The sequence below is a fragment of the Pteropus vampyrus genome, unplaced genomic scaffold (assembly GCF_000151845.1).
Source record: "Pteropus vampyrus isolate Shadow unplaced genomic scaffold, Pvam_2.0 Scaffold306, whole genome shotgun sequence".
Taxonomy (NCBI): domain Eukaryota; kingdom Metazoa; phylum Chordata; class Mammalia; order Chiroptera; family Pteropodidae; genus Pteropus; species Pteropus vampyrus.
The window spans coordinates 805525-822311 of NW_011889087.1; the positions used below are offsets into that span (position 1 = coordinate 805525).

Here is a 16787-nt window from a genome sequence, read left to right on the forward strand (position 1 = left end):
GACTCCCGCCATGGCTTACCAGCCCTGTGTGGTCTGGCCCCTGCTAAGCTTCCCTCCTGTCAGCCTCTGCCCTCTGCCCGTGCTCTGGATTCCAGCCAGCCTGCTCTACTTTCAGGTCCTCTACTTTGCCACGCTGCTGCCGCTTACCTACCTCTATATCCGAGGTTATTTGTTCACCGTCTGTTTATCCAACTCCTCCATTTTGACTTCAGCTATGACCTCACTTTTCCAGAGTGTTTTTGCTCTAGTGCTCCTCCCACATAGGAGTTCCAGTAACTCCATACGTTCTTTTACGCGTTAGTACATTGATCTAATTGTTTAATATTGTCTGTAAGAGTCTCATGCTCTACCGACTGAGCTAGCTGGGCAAACATGTCTGCATTCCAGTCCCCCTCTGCCATGTCTGTATCCCCAGAGCATAATATGGATTCAGTAAGGAAGAGATCTTGTTCATTTTTGTCACTAATGTATTTTCTGCTCCTGGCATGGTGCCTAGCTCATAATGAGTTTTCAGGAAATGAATAAATGCCAAGAATTTGATTTCTCTCAGATGTAGAACACTTAGACGATTAGACCCAAGTCCTACCCTCAATATGCTTACAGTGTATTTGGAAACAACACTATCTTTGCACATCCCAGAGCAGTATAGTATAAAGCAGTGGTCCCCAACCTTTTTGGCACCAGAAACTGGTGCTCCTATGAGAATCTAATGCCTGATGATCTGAGGTGGAGCTGAGGCGGGGATGCTAATGCTGGAGAGCGGCTGCAAATACAGATAAAGCTTCGCTCGTTTGCCTGCTGCTATGTGGCCTGGTTCCTAACAGGCCACTGGCTTGTACTGGTCCAGGGCCTTCAGGGGTCGGAACCTCTGGTGTAAAGCATAAGGCATATCGCGAACCAAATTAACAAAGTAGGCTGATGCATTGAAGGAGTAAAGGTGTGAGCCATGTTCTATTTCTAGTTTACAAATTATAAGAGTAGTGCCTCCTCATAAAACAACACAGATACGCAGAGTAAGAAGTGATATTTCCCTTCATTTACCTCCCCTGCCCCCCATTTTACTCCCTCTCCTAGAGGTAGTCACTGAAAAGAGGCTGGTGTGAGTCTTTTCAGAACCCTTTCTAAGCACATACATGTTTTTGACTATGTGAACTCATGTATAGATTTCTGTTTAAATAGGATCATACCAGTAGTGACTTTTTACTTAATAGTGTATCTTGGGCTTTTTTCCATGAAAGAACATATACATATTGATAACGTTTTATTTTCCAAAAGATAAATAAATAGCATTAGCAAAATTCTATCTAAATCAGCTCTGTAATGGTAGATGCACATAGTTTCCTCAGCAGTAGGAAGGCTCTTGGGCACACCTAAACAAAGCCGGATTTGGTTTGGCCATTAACACTTACCTTACTGCTTATATGGATGGCCCTGGTCCTCTTAATGCTTTGGGGCCTTGGGCCCTAAACTCTGTGAGCCTCGGTACCTTCCACTGCAAAGTTATCTACTTTGTAGGTTTATTGTCAGGGTAGCATTAATGTGTATAAATTTTCTAACATAATCCCTGATTCACTATGAAACTCTCCATAGATAGTATGGGGTTGGTATTATTGTATTGCCAATAGCTCTGTAAAAGGCAAAAGTTTTTAATCCATTTCTTTTAATCAAACATTTAGATGTATTTTCTTATCTTAAACTTTTGTTGCTGTTGAAAAGAGTTAACACGCCTTAGATTATCCTCTTATGCTGTTTTGTAATTGCCCGTTTTGAAGGTGTTTGTTGTTAAGGTAGTCAAGGGGACACTTAGAAATGTTTTTCTTTGTTTGTGAACTCATACTTCAGCTGATTTATATTTACTTTTTATCACATTCCATCAGAGAAGAGCTGATAAAAGCTCTACCACTTCTATAAATCTTGTCAGTTTCTTATATGTGATTTATTGACTTGGAAAAACAACCATCCTGATGGATACAATAGAGAATAGGATGTTGGAGGAAGGGACGTGGAAGAAAGAATTAGCAATAATATTAGCAAAGCGATGCCCAGAACTCAACAGTATTATTTAGGAATGTACTTCTACCATGATTTAAATAAAACTCTTCTCAGAGTTCCATATGATTTGTTACTTGGAGAATCTACCTTTGATAATGTGTCCATAATTAAAAACAAAACAACAACAAAAAAAGAACAACAGCCCTGCAAGAAACTTGGGTTTTGCTTTTTAATAATTAACGTGGTATTCTTTCAGGTTTTTCAAAGAAGTTGGAATAGACAGCAATAAATCCCTTCTATACCACTTTACTAATAGTGTGAAATTTAAGATTGAAAGTTATTGTAGATAATATATCCAATATGCAAAGATTTATCTGTGACTTTGAGTTCTTCACTAACACCTCTGGCTTTTAACACGGTATCTTTTCTCTGGGCAAGTAATAGTCTGAGTCCTGTTCTTGAGTAACTGAAAGCTGATATATGAAGATACACACATCTGTAGCTTGAACCTCTATATTGTTTATACATGTATTTACTCGAATTTATCCACAATGATATAATTTTTTAGAAGTGCTTTGATTTTTTAAAATCTATCTAGAATCCTGTCATGAGAGAGAAAACTTAGCAAGACTTAAGAGCCTTTTGATAATGAATGGTTACTGTAGGATAAACCTATAATTAGTATGCTGCTAATCCACACGTCAGATAGAGTCAGTTGAATTTCAAATATACATAGGAGAATTATCCAAATTGCAGATTATCAGTGCATTCCAGGGACATTTCCATGGTGATCTACAATGACTTTTCTGCCTGACACTTTTCCTGCGTTACTGGGCTTCTCTTTACACGAAACTTTTCTTTATTGCTTCTTGCTTTTTTGTCTGCTACCTGATTACTTTGGCTTCCTCTGTAACTCTTCATTTAGGCAACCAATTGTGGCTGTGATGAGCTAAGAAAAAGAAAGACAGGGAAGACTCACTTTGCTGAGTCACAAATGCTCTACACTCTGATTTTTCTTTATCTGGCTATAGAAAGCTGACCATATGTGATACTAAATGACATAGAACTCAGCTGTTCAAAATTCAGACTTGTCTTATATGTAGTAATAGCTCCGGGTGGGATACTATGTCAACATAAGGAGAGAAAGATAATAGTGTATTGTCACAGTCCAAAGATTGAATCCTTTTCTCCATTTTATCTAAAAAGGAATTTTTTAAAAAATTAAATGGGGGCTTATAGTTTGAGTAATTTTCTTTTTAGCAACTCGTTAAGAATTTGAAGGAAAAGATAAGTTGGAAGGATAGACAGGAACAGAATGAAAGACTTTTACATTTATTACTTTAATTACCCAGTCCTGTCTCAAACACTATTTATACCCCCTTTTGCTAGTGGACCCTTTACTTTCTGCTCTCAATGGCTGTTATCAAGGTATGAAATTTTCTCAAAAGGATTGTCATCCATTTTGCATTATGCAATACTTCTCTCTATGAGAGAATCGAAAGTAGACAGGATATCTATTGATACAGTAGATTTAAATGCATTAAGCTAGTTGTATATTTGAATCAGAATTAGACCATGTTAGAATAGAGACTTTAGAAATGATCTAACGTATTCCAAATTTACTTAACTTACTTAACAGACATACTTGCATAGAGATACACCTGGTAATATTCCAAAGAACACCAGTTTGAGAAACACTGATCTTATCCATGTCATTCTTCTATTATAGATGAGGACACTGGGGCCCCAGAAAGGTAAACAACTTACTTAAGCTAAAGTCACAGTAGTGGCTGGAATCCAGGTTGCCTTACTCCCAGCTAGTGCGCTTTAGGCTTTCTTGATTCAGCCACTTAAAGTGATTTGATTTGTTATTGGATTTTTCTAATTCCAGATTTCACAACCTGGATATGAAGCCATACTTCCTGTTTTCTAAAATGAACTACATTGTTTTCTGCAGTCTGAGTCCTTTTATTCACGCATTTAGTGATGATTTTTAAATTACCTTTACTGTGATACATGGCTGTATCTCCAGATGTTTTCACTGTCTCCCATTAGAATTCTTTCTGAAATGAATTCTTGAAATGTTCAAAACTTTGTTACATTTATTAAACATTTTTCCCATCCCACAAATAGTTATTTCTTACCAGTTACCTTTCTTTTCTAGTTCCTTAAAGTTATGTATTCTTCCCTTTTTTCTCTGCATGCATTTTTTTATTAAGACTTTTTTTTTAGGAACAGCTTTCGCCTCACAGCAAAATTTAGGGGAAGATACAGAGATTTTCCATATACCCCCTGCCCCACACATGCATAGCCTCCCCCATTGTCAGTGTCCCCTACAATTGATGAATCTACGATGACACATCATAATCACTCAAGGTCCATGATTTACCTTCTAATTAACCTTACGGTTTACTCTTGGTGTACGTTCTGTGGGTTTGGACAAATGTGTAATGACATCTATTCATCATTATGGTATCATACAGCATATTTTCACTGCCCTAAAAATTCTCCGTGCCCCTGCCCCCATCCCTGGCAACCACTAATCTTTTTACTTTCTCAATAATTTCGCCTTTTCCAGAATGTCATATAGCTGGAATCATACAGATGGGCTTCTTTCACTTAATAGTATGCATTTAAGGTTCTGCATGTCTTTTCATGGCTTGGCAGCTCATTTTTTTTAGTACTGAATGATGTTCCATTGTCTGGATGGACCACAGTTATTCATTCACCTACCAAAGGACATCTTGATTGCTTCCAAGTTTCAGCAGTTCTGAATAATTATTAATAAAACTCCCATAAACACTCATGTGCAGGTTTTAGTGTGGACATAGTTTGCAACTCCTTTGGGTAAACACGAAGGAGTTCAGTTGCTGGGTCATATAGAAGGAGTATGTTTAGTTTTGTAAGAAGCTGCCAAACTGTCTTCCAAAGTGGCTGCACCATTTTGATCCCTACCAGCAATCAGTGAGAGTTCTTGTGCTCTATATTCTCACTGGCATTTGGTGATGTCAGTCTTCTGCATTTTGGCCATTCTAATAGGTGTGCAGTAGTATTTCATCTTTGTTTTAATTTGCATTTCCCTAAGGAAAGAAGAAGTAGAGCATCTTTTCATATGCTTATTTGCCATCTGTATATCTTATTTGGTTAAGTGTTAAGTTCTTTGGCCCACTTTTTAATTGGATGGTTTGTTTCTTATTGTTGAGTTTTAAGAGTTCTTCTTATATTTTAGATAACAGTGCTTTATCAGATGTGAATTTCATAAATAAATTTTCTCCCAGTCTGGCTTATCTTCTCATTCTCTTGATATTTTCTTTCACAGAGCAGAAGCTTTTAATTTTAATGAAGTCCAGCTTATGAATGATTTCTTTCATGAATCACGCCTTTGGTGTTGTATCTAAAAAGCCATCCCCAAACTCAAGGTCATCTAGGTTTTTTTCCTCTGTTGTCTTCTAGGAGTTTTATAGTTTTGCATTTTGTACTTAGGTCTGTGATCTATTTCGCATTAGTTTTTGTGAAGGGTTGTGATATTGTGATTTATAAGTAATATATACTTCGTCATTCAGATCACCAAAATATATTTCATTCAGTTCCTGGTTCATAGCTCCCAAAACACATGGAATTTCTTAAGTATTGAGAGTGATAAAGTGTCTTTTGTTATGTTAATAATGTGACTACTGGAGAGTACCTAAGGATGGGGCTGGTTGCCAGTGGAGCCAGCCTTCTGGTTAGAGAGTTGGAACCACCCCCTGACCTCTGGGGAAAGGAGCTGGGCTGGGAGTGGGTTAAGTCACCAATGGCCAGCGATTTAAGCAGTCATTCCTGTATAACGAAGCCTTTATAACACCCCAGGATGGGTTCGGAGAGCTACCCCCACTGAGAGACAAGTGAGGATGCGGGAGAGCAGTGCTTGGAGGGAGCAGGGTAGCTGGGCGCCCTTTCCCTGTGCACATCTCTTCCATCTGGCTGTGCCTAAGTTACATCCTTTTATAATAAACCAGTGATCTAGTAAGATGATGTTTGTTAAATATTTAGCTTCCTCAACTCCACAGTAGACTTAATGAATGGGAATTTCTAGAAGTGCTGCCTGGAAATCTGCATTTTAACAAGCTCCATTGTTATTGGTGCTCATTAGAGTTTGAAAACTGCCACTGTTAAGTATTGAAGAATGGAACCCAAAGATGTGATCAGAGCTAGATGGTAATAACAGTTGTGATCAGAATTAGGCGGCATTAATAAAGGAGGTGATTTCTGAGGAACAGAAGAACATGAACTGATAGAGCAGAAGTTCCAGGTGCAGGAAAAGAAAGACTAACTTGTCTGCTGGAGAAGATGTTGGTTAGTCGGAAGCAGAGGCCTTATAAGACAGCAACTGAAATGAGTTTAAAGCTAAGGGACGGGAAGGAAGAAGAAAGGAAAAGCTATAAAATTCTGAAACCAGTAAGGATACATCTGCCAGATGACAGCAAGGCAGGACCTGCTGTAGTAGAAGCATGATCTTTGTCATCAAGAATTCACAAAATACCAGGCCACACCCGGTGAGGGAGTGTAAAAGGGTGGGGGTGTCAGCAAAGATTAGTTTGGAGAGCTGCTACACGTACCCCATCTTTAGTTCTAGGCTATCTAATGAGAAGATCTATATTAAATCTCGTTGACTAATTTGGGTATAACCAGTCAGTCAGTTGGTAGACATCTTGCATAGCTGCTTGGTGCTCAGGGCATAGGCTTTTTTCAGTTTATTGTAACGGAACTCAAAGTGCTCTTGGAATTTTAAAGTTGGTGAGGCAACAGCAAGTCTCTACTAGACAAAAATGATACTCGGAGAATGGATTATCAAAGACCTAACTGCTCAAATGGGGTCAGAAGTTGCATTTTTAGTCTTAAATATTTCCTTTTCTTAAAGATTTGATAAGTACACAGCTAGGCAAATGTAGATAATAATCTGTTTTATATGATGATTGACAGTCTTTGAAACAAACAAACAAAAGGCCCTTCTATATTACAAGTTGGAAGTTATGCTCCAAGTCCTCATTACATGGCTGGAAAATTCAGAACTGTTTCTTAAATAATATCATACTATTAAAGTGATAAGTTGAATAGAACTAAGAAAATGCTCATGATTCTAGGAGAAGTTAGAATTACGTAAACTTTAATACAAAAGATCAAATATTAATATTAATTTTTGGTTTTATTTTCTACAAGTGCATGCACTACTTAAAAATAAGCATTCAACTCTGGTTTGCACAACTGCGGAGAGAAGCTTGTAAGACTTGTGAATACGTCCTGACTTGCCACTAGTCTGTTGATAGCCTCGCTCTTTGGCAAACATGATGAATCTGTCTGCATTTGAACTGGAAGCTATTTGGGATTCCCCTTTAAACATCAGTTATTGTTCAAAGCCCACTTCATACTTCTCTCTCTTCATAGATCATATTGCCCAGAAAATGAATTAAACACTCCTTATCCTGATGCTAATTTGACAGAGATCATTTCTGATTTATTATCATTCTACTCATTCTTGTGTAAAATTAGTGTTTGCCATAATTTTTTTCACTTTTGGATACCTAAAAGTTGACTGACAATTTTTTCTCAGTGCAGCTTGCCTTCGATATTATCTCAGGAAAACAAAGAACATTTCACTGCTTTTTAATATAGAAGACCTTAGCAAATACAAACTTGTCACTTTTCAATGTTTGAAAGATGGTAAACAGTAAAGATTACTGTTTATTCATTTTATTACAGAATAAGACTATGTATTTTCATTGAGATATTTTAAGAGAAGAAGTTATAATTAGTATATTAGATAGCATATAAATATTTCCATGTATCATTTCCATCAGAGGGGCTGGATAAGCCTTATTATATTGGATAAGGTCTTATTCTACTCAGGCTTTTAGATCAGAAATCATTTCAAGTTATTTGTAGCATATACCTTAAAGCCTCTTAAAGTCCTCCCCACCAAAATGTGTATGATTACAATCACTGGATATCAACACCTGAGGCTCAAAACAGTATTCCATGTTTTGCATATTGTTGGGAGAATTGCTAATTCAGCTGAGAGTGATAAAGTGTCTTTTATCACTGGAAGTAAGGTGAGAAGGCATATCATACTAATCTATCTCAAACTAATAAGCAAGGGATGGGCCATAATTGAGCATTGCAAATACCCTTTTGGGTGACATACCCAGAAATAGCCCCAGTTCATCCCAATAGAACCAAGTCATCCCAAGTGAGTGCCAGCAGAGCGTGTACTTCCTAAGAAAGGGGAGTGGCAGCTTTCTAATATCTGGCAGTTAGGGACTATGAGAATGGTTGCAATTGGGAAGATTAGAACTTTGGAAAAGAAACATATGTATTATGATAGAACAGGCAGGGGAGAAAGATTATAGTAGGATGTGTACATATGGAACTGATAATCATGGTAGCTTGGTTTTTGTGAGTTAGCTACATATTAACCCTAAATGAACTTGGAAAGCTTGAGAAATAGGTATGTATTGACTGCCTGCGGCATAAGAGAAGCAGGCAGGATTGACCGATAGTAATGCACCTGGAGGAGAGGCTAAAGCTACGGAGAATGCTGACTTACCGAACACTAGTAAAATCTTTGTGAAAATGATGTTGTCCAACTCATATTTAATACAGAGCTTGAGGTTCATCAGTGGCACTGATGGACATTAATGTGCAATGTTTATACAATAGTATTAGATAAAAATTTAAGGGGCCAGATGGTCACAATAGTCACTCTCAGAAAAAAATTTATAAGCAAAATAGTCATTTATTTTCAAACTTTACAGTCGCTTAATTCTCAGATGTCCTTTGGGAGTCTGGCTCCATTTCATCACTCTTCTACAGCAAGATGACAAAAAATAAGCTAATATTGCTTAATAGCCAATATTTATGAGCTCTTACTAGGAGCCTGGAAGTGTGCTAAGTGCTTTATGTTCATTATACTTGATCCTCGTAATAACCTTCCAAAGTGGTTGCTGTTATTACTTCTAGCTGCTAAGTAGAACCAGGATTTGAATCCAGGCAAGCTGACTCTAGAGCCCCCACTTTTAACAACGTACATAAAACTGAGTTTATTTACTATGAAAGAATGTTCTTTATTCTGAGATTATGTCCATTCTACCTTTTAATATTAAAATATAGTTTATATGAAATGGTGGTGTTAGAAGATGTCAGGTTTATGGTGTTTTGGTTTGTTTGTTTAAGAAATCTACCTCACTAAGTAACTCAATGACAGCAGCTTCTCCCTAGTTTGTTTTGTTTTATTTTGTTTTGTTTTTTAGTTCTTTTGCTAGTTTGTGATATCTAAGTCTGAGAACCACTCATCAGAAAAGTGGAGTTCTTAGTAATTTCTAATGTTTTCTAGAAGTTTTTCACTTGATTTACTTGGTAATGTATTTAAGTCAGTCAATTCTCATCTATCTGGCACCTGACCACAAATGCTTTTATCCTTTTGACAGATACCTATTGTGAAACATAATTAAAATGCAGCTTTGTGATTCATATTGTAGGGAATCATTAAAAGTACTTTATGACAAGGAGTCTAGAATGAGATACAAACAAGCCTTATATTAAATTCTCTACAGAATGTAGTCTTATAGTGAGGTTCCAGTGTCTCATTCACTTAGATCCTTAGTAAACAATGGCATTATCATTTACTATGTTTATTTCTTTGGCATTTTTAAAATTATTTGTACCTTTAGGAATAGTTATTATTTAATGATATGTTAATAAACATTAATACTTTTCTTGTCAGTAACGTTTGGAGAGTAAAATGAGAGAGAACAAGAGTAGCCCTGCTAGACAGTAATGAACAGGGAACCAGAAAAGGCAGCTGTCCGGCTGACTTGCTTTCGCTCACTGTAGTCTTCACTGTGTGTTTTATCTGTATGTTGTTGGTGACTTTAGCATCCTCGTTGGCGATTTGTTCAACAGTCTATCTTTACAGTTCTTTGATTTCCTCACCTCCATCGAACTTTCCTTTACTCTTTCTCACCCACCCACTCTTGGGTCATATCTAAGACTTGGTTGGTACCAATAACCACCACTTCTGGGGTATCGGCGTTAAGTCTCCTGCTCCCTAGCCACCTCCCATTTACTCCTTCCTTACTTCTAGTATCCACCCCCCTCTCCCCCCGGCCAATTCAAACTTCAGCAAGTTGAGTCCCATGGGAACCTCCAGCTAACTTACTCTTGTCACTTCCCAGCCTTTTTGTCCTCTCTTCCTCCCTTTACCCAGCTTAGATTACATAGTCATCCCACATTTATCTTCCTTACATACACCCTTAATGACCTTGCTCCTTAACCTTCTATGCGTGTCAGAGCCCCCCAGTGTGTCTCAGCTACCTGCCTGCTCAGTATCGGTACCCAGACTATTAAATATAGCTTATGTTTCCCCAGTCTAGTCAATTTACTCTCCTCCTCTCTGAGATGACTTGTTTTTCTTCTCCATTCTCCTCAAACCTCTGATTCTGCCTCTTCCTTTCTTCCATTTTCACCGTAGCTGATAACCTGGAATCTTTATTTCACGGAGAAAATAGAAGCAGTGACTTTCCCACTACCAGATGTAGCATTTGTTGAATGAGTGAGATAATAGGATATCCCAGAACTTCATTTACTCTTATACTCAAATATAATTAGCAGCTTAAATTCCAAAGCCATATGTATAAATCTGTGGGGCCATTTTGGATTCTGCTTTTCACTACCACCTTCCTCTGTGTTACTGTAACCAGGAGTTGTATGTTTGTGCCTCATTCAAATAAAATTAGGTAATTTTATGAAGATTACTAATAAGAGCAGTTAGTAAAACAAGCAGTTAAATAATTGAACACAGGAAATTAAAGAAGAAATGCATTGGAACTGTTTGATTATACTATTAGGCCACATAGTTCTTACTTACATAAGTTATAAAGGAAGGAAAAAAGATGCAGATGACTTAGAAATGAGGATTAAAGCCTCAAACTTCGTGGAAAATGGAAGAAAAATGTTCAGAAGAACTCATATGACAGTTTTGACCTCAAACTTTGGATGAGAAAATTAGATAATAAAATTGAGATGTAAATATGTTGGTTTCAAATTAAATTAACTTAATAGTTACCTCACATTGCTAAACTTTAAGATTCGGTTTTGAAAAAAAGAGATGGTTAAAAACAAAAAAGTCAAGATTTGTTGCCAGCTTTGATGAAATTTACGTTTATAGAATAGAGTAAGACTCTACCTAACGCTATAAGTTGCTTATATAATTACAACAAAGAGTAGAGTCCCTCAGTGACCTGAATTTTATGTGCTGAGGTTACTTACCTAATGGTATCTGTCTGCTCAGGCACATTTTCCCGCACATTTTCCCAATTCCCCACGTTCTTTGCAAACCTTTACCATGTTTCCCAGTATCATCTTGTCATTCCTCATTTCGTAACGACCTAAACCCCTCCTTCACACAGTCAGCAGAACCCCACAGGCAGAACCTCAGCTCGCTTCCCCTCCTCCCCTTGTTAGCTAGTCTCAGAGGTTTCCTTGCCCTCTATCTCCCTAAGCCCCTCCTCTGTGTTGCCCCAGTTCCTGAGAGTGCCATCTCTGTCTGTTTCTGCTTATATACTACTTGGCGCCTTTCTCAAACCTCGACCTGAAATGACCTGACCCGACCTGTGGCGCTGTGGCCCTGATCAGGGTGAACTTCCTGATTTTTAAATGTAGTATTTTTTTTTCCAGGCCTCATCCTCTATCTCTGCAGCATGGTTCCTGTCATCACATTTCTCTGCTTAAAACTCTTATTTTCGTTTGGCGTCTTAAGTTCTGATGAATATCTCCCATACCCTCCTTTTTTTTTCTGCTACCGTTGCCTCCCACTGTTAACTCTTTCCATTCCTACTCTCTTGTCTGGATTATTTCAGTTGCACATTCAGGAGTTTTAAATTTGGATTCCATGAGTGGAACTGAGAGGATCTAAGAATTTCCTTGAAATCGTGTGCAAGTTTTGGTACATGTGCATTTTTCTGGGGAGGTACATTAGACTATTCCATGGTAAAGAAAGCAAAAGAATGACAGTATATACAATTTAAACAAGTCCCTTTCACTGATTTCTCCTTTCTCTATGCCTGCCCTCTGCATGTAGTTCCCTGACCCAGAGCACTGATCTGTGAGTGGTGAGGGGGCATGTAAGACATAAAGAAAAAGTAACAGTGCTCAGTACAGCTTGGCAGTCGAACAGCCCAGCAGCCAGAGGTCAGAGGCTCCCTTACATCAGAGCTGTGTTTTGCTGTCCTGGAGAAGCTAAGGAGAAACCTAGGGCATCAGTATGCTGGCGTCCTCCTGAGCCCTCTGGACCCATGTGTTCATGCACTTCCAAAGGACTTGGAGAGATATCACAGCTTAACTGGTGAAAATCCAGAGCCAGCCAGTGGGGCAACATCCTCAGAAAAAAGGTCGAGAACATTTATTTCCCCTCGCAGACTTCCACCTTCTGCCTCTTCGTTCGCCAGTCCTTCTTCCACTCCACCACTAGAGTTAGTTTTTAAACACATATCTTACTGTGTGCCTTCTCTGATTAAAAACCTCAGAGTTTTTACGAAACGTATTAAAAACTCCTGGGCATGGTGTCAAGGCCTTCCGCAGCTGGGAACCTGTCAGCCTCATGTGCAGGCACTCCCCTCTCCTCACCTCCGAGGCTGAGCCGCAACAGGTTACTACTGGCTGTTCGGAGAGGACAGCGTCTATCTGCGTCCACACCTCTGTGCCTTTGATCATTCCGGTCTCTCTCTTCAGAGTGCCATTTCTTCTCCGTTGCCCAACCAAGAACCTGCTACTGTCCTTCAAGGCTCAGCGTGAATAGTACCTCTTCCCCTACATCCATCCTTAATTTTCTGCCATCACCCTAACAGAATCAGTTTTTTTTGGCTAGGTTCCAAAAACATTTCATACATATCTCCGATAATGTCATATTATATTGTAGATAACCTATTTTTATTTCTGTCTTTCCTATTAAACCAAAATGCCCTGCAGGTAGGGACGCCTTTTTCATGTTTGTATCCCTAACACCTAGTTTCGTGCCTCGTCCAAACAGAGCTTAATACACTTTTGTTGAATGGAATTACTTATGTAGAGTTTTTATGACTCATTTAAAATTAGAGACCAATGCTTATTTAATAAGTCGGAATCGGCTATAATAATAATAGTTATAACAAAGTCCCATTTCCACTGCTTATTCAAGTAACTGCTTCCTTTGTGGAAGTGGATTTTGAAAATTTCCACGTGTCAGTGTATATTTTTGATGTGCTTTCTTGGGATCCTAAAGGAATTATAGTTCTAATGTAGACTAGAGCTTCTGTGACATTTCTGTTGACGTTATATTGAATAGATTCTGTCATTTTAGAGATCTATATTATATATAAGTTCCAAGGATATTCGTTTTATTTCTTTCTCTCAAACGTCACGGTAATATTTTATTTTATATGCTCTGAGTCGATTTAATTCAAAACACATTAAACTGAGCATTTTCCATATATAAAGACAGAGTTTGTATATTGTGTAGCTTGTTTTGAGAAATTTGCGAAGACCCAGTCATTGCAATGTGTTTTTTCGGTATTTAAATTGGTTCAACTGTGAAAAAACACTGTTCCATAAATTAAGAGCTTTAAATAAAATTTTAAAAATGATCTTATCTCCCTCATTTATTTTTTAGTTTTTTTAGGAAAGGAATCTACAATTTACTTATTCAGCCACTGACCGAGTACATATTACGTGCTAAGCATTATACTACGTATTTGCAACTCAAAATTGTTGAGAACAGTGCCCTTGAATAGTTCACAGTCTAATGGAGGTAAAAGTATATCCCTAAACAATTGCAATTTAAACCTTGGAGAAGAGGAAGGAAACTCTTCCTCTGAGAACCAATGTCGAGGTTGAGAATGGTTGTGTCTGCAGATAAATTATGTAGATACAGAGTCTAGGAGCTGAAGGGAGTCCATACCTGATAGTCTTTAAAAATATGCAGAGTAGTAATCTAGGTCATCTTTAAGAATTAATGGCATTGGGTAGCACTTGAGAAAAGAACAGTGAGGATCTGGATAATCACTAAGGGGAATGGGAGATGAACTAACAAAAACAAGTAAAGGGTGGCATGCAGTATTGAGGAAGCAGTGAGAGTAGAACTGAAATTGGATACCATGAAATTGGGAGAATATCAGCACAGTGGTGTAATTTTCTCTGGCTATGCATTGTATAGGTACAATAAAGCCAAATCGTGTTCAGGGCTTGTGGGATGGGTACACTAAAAGTATTAGAGGGTCAATGAATTGAGAGCCCTTGAAAGAAAGTATGGCTTCATATGGAAGGAAGTGTGATTAGGAGGAGGTTTATAAACTTGGAGAAAGTTAAGAAACTGGTAATGAGGATAAGGTCTGGTACTCTACAAGTATGCAGCAAATCTTTGTTTTCTTCTTTCTGGCTCTCTTTTCCTTGTACCTGTTTCACGACCACCATCATCTGCCTCTGCAGGTGGTTCATATATGTGAATAGTTTCAAATCATAATGGTAGCTGTTGGCTTGGAGGGGAAGATTAATTAGGAGGCAGGTTCCAAAGTCCTCATCAGATGTGTCCCAGTGACTTAGATGCCAGCAGTGCTTGGTGGTATTAACCTCTAGGAGAAGCTCAAGGCTTTTCCCTTTATCTCCCTACCCCTCATGCTTGAAGGCCAAAGACATTTTATCAGTTCGTGGTTCGTAAGACAGGAATTTACTCTGGGATGAGAAGGGTTAAGACTCTAAGCCTTCAAGGGTTTCTCCTAAGTTCCCCTTGTCTCTGCAAGCCTTACCATAAGCACACAGATCTCATTGCTTTCAGGGACTTAAAAAGGAGTCTTTTTTTTTTTTTTTTTTTTTTTTGATATAACGATAGAAGCAATGACCATACTAGCAACCGAAAGGGCCTTCCTCTTCAGCATCTAAAATTTCTAGTAGAGTTAGTTGAACCTTTAGTTTCTTTTATGTGAGTTATTAAATATATTGTCATATTTTTTAAGATATAATTTTTAAGACTTTAATTCCAAATTAGGACAAACTATTTTCCATGAAAACACATGATTTATATTCCATTTCCAGAAATTTTCTTTTTCACCTGTAGTTTTGAGTAGAACACTGAAACCTAATAATTCATTATTACAGAGTGCCTTTTTGGTGTAGGATAAAGAAAAAACTCATTAAAGAGTCATGCATCTTAACTGTGAAACTACTAGAAAGGTGAGAATTCCTAGAGTGAGTAAACAGAAACCATAGGTCATCTTAATTTTAAGAAATGGAGTAAATGCTCATGTAGAGTTGGCTAAAGAAATCCTTGGGAGTCTAGGTCATTAGTCTTGCTATTTTGCTATTGTTAATGATACCTTTAAGGCATATCGTGATGCTGATCTAGGAAAGAATTGAAAACTATGCTTCTGAAACTTCATCTGGTGGTTTCTGGGAAAGCATGTGCCTCACTTGCACTATTCACATGAAGTAGGACATTCAACTTTACCCATAAAGCCTGTAATATTCATCTGGACTGTATGGATTGCTCTATACCACCCAACTCAGACATGTTTGCCCTTTCTTCAAGTGCTTGTATTAATTAACAGGTAGACCTGCAATAGAGGTTTCATAGCCTACTGTATCATAATAGATTTGTGTTGGGTTAAATTTACAAAAAAACTGCTCTTTCTTTCCCTCTGACTTTAAAGAATAATAACAAATAAGTAATAGTTCCTAATTAGGGATTAGTTCAAAGAGACATTTTCAGAGTTAAAAGTATTTATTCTAAATGATAGTTCAAACATACTTTTCCAAAGACCTTTATTTGACAGCTTTCCCCCTCAGATATTGGTACTAGTGTAGGAATTGTTTCTGGATTTTCTATTTTAAAAGAGCTTCAGTCGTTCATTCTTGTTCTGTTCATTGCACCTGGATATTATATATGTTAATGGCATCACTATTTTCATAACACGCATATGAAGAAGAAGGAAGAAAGAAGAGAGAAAACTTTACTTGTCATACTCGAATTGTAGTTAGTTGATGTAAGACTGTTTTATTTTCCTTTTTAGGTTGCAAACACGTTAAAGGCATCCTGTTATATGGGCCCCCAGGTTGTGGTAAGACTCTCTTGGCTCGACAGATTGGCAAAATGTTGAATGCAAGAGAGCCCAAAGTGGTCAATGGGCCGGAAATCCTTAACAAATATGTGGGAGAATCAGAAGCTAACATCCGTAAACTCTTTGCTGATGCTGAAGAGGAGCAAAGGAGGGTAATGTTAATATAATTTAGTAAAAGTTTATGATGAATGAAACCCAGAGTTATGGTGGAAAACTTGTTACTATGAGCTATATTTTGAAAAATGTGCAGGTAAAATTTATTTAATACCAAGTTATGTCATTGAACCAAGGATTATGGGGGATTTATATGATGTGAGCAGATGTCATTACCTGTGTGTTCATAATACAAAGATAGATAGATGATTGTATAAGCCAAAGGTTTTACAAAAACATCATGAATATATTTTCAGGTGACACTTTTCTTCCACATCACTTCCAGAGACTTGAACTCATCCTTTGGCAAAGGAGGAAATTAAATCCATAAAGAGACTTGTAGAATTAAGAATATGTAAAGTCCATGTGCAGAAAGCTAGCTGACTTACCACTGAGTCAGCTCAGTTGTAGGGTAACAGGTATGAGTTGTTAGGTCTCAAAGGCAATCTTGATTTAGGTCTTAGAAAAAAATAAAATTAATTAAAAATCAAACTAGAGTTTACTAATAGCGATGGTTAATTA

At 37.7% G+C, this 16787-nt stretch overlaps 1 protein-coding gene across 1 annotated transcript in view; it reads left to right on the forward strand.

Annotated features, from left to right (window-relative positions):
• The window catches only part of NSF (N-ethylmaleimide sensitive factor, vesicle fusing ATPase), a 127488-nt gene that overhangs the window by 45953 nt on the left and 64748 nt on the right, over positions 1–16787 (forward strand). The window contains exon 9 of the mRNA XM_011377095.1: positions 16065–16264. Within this exon, the coding sequence (XP_011375397.1) occupies positions 16065–16264 (200 nt within the window). The remainder of the gene's footprint in view (positions 1–16064; positions 16265–16787) is intronic.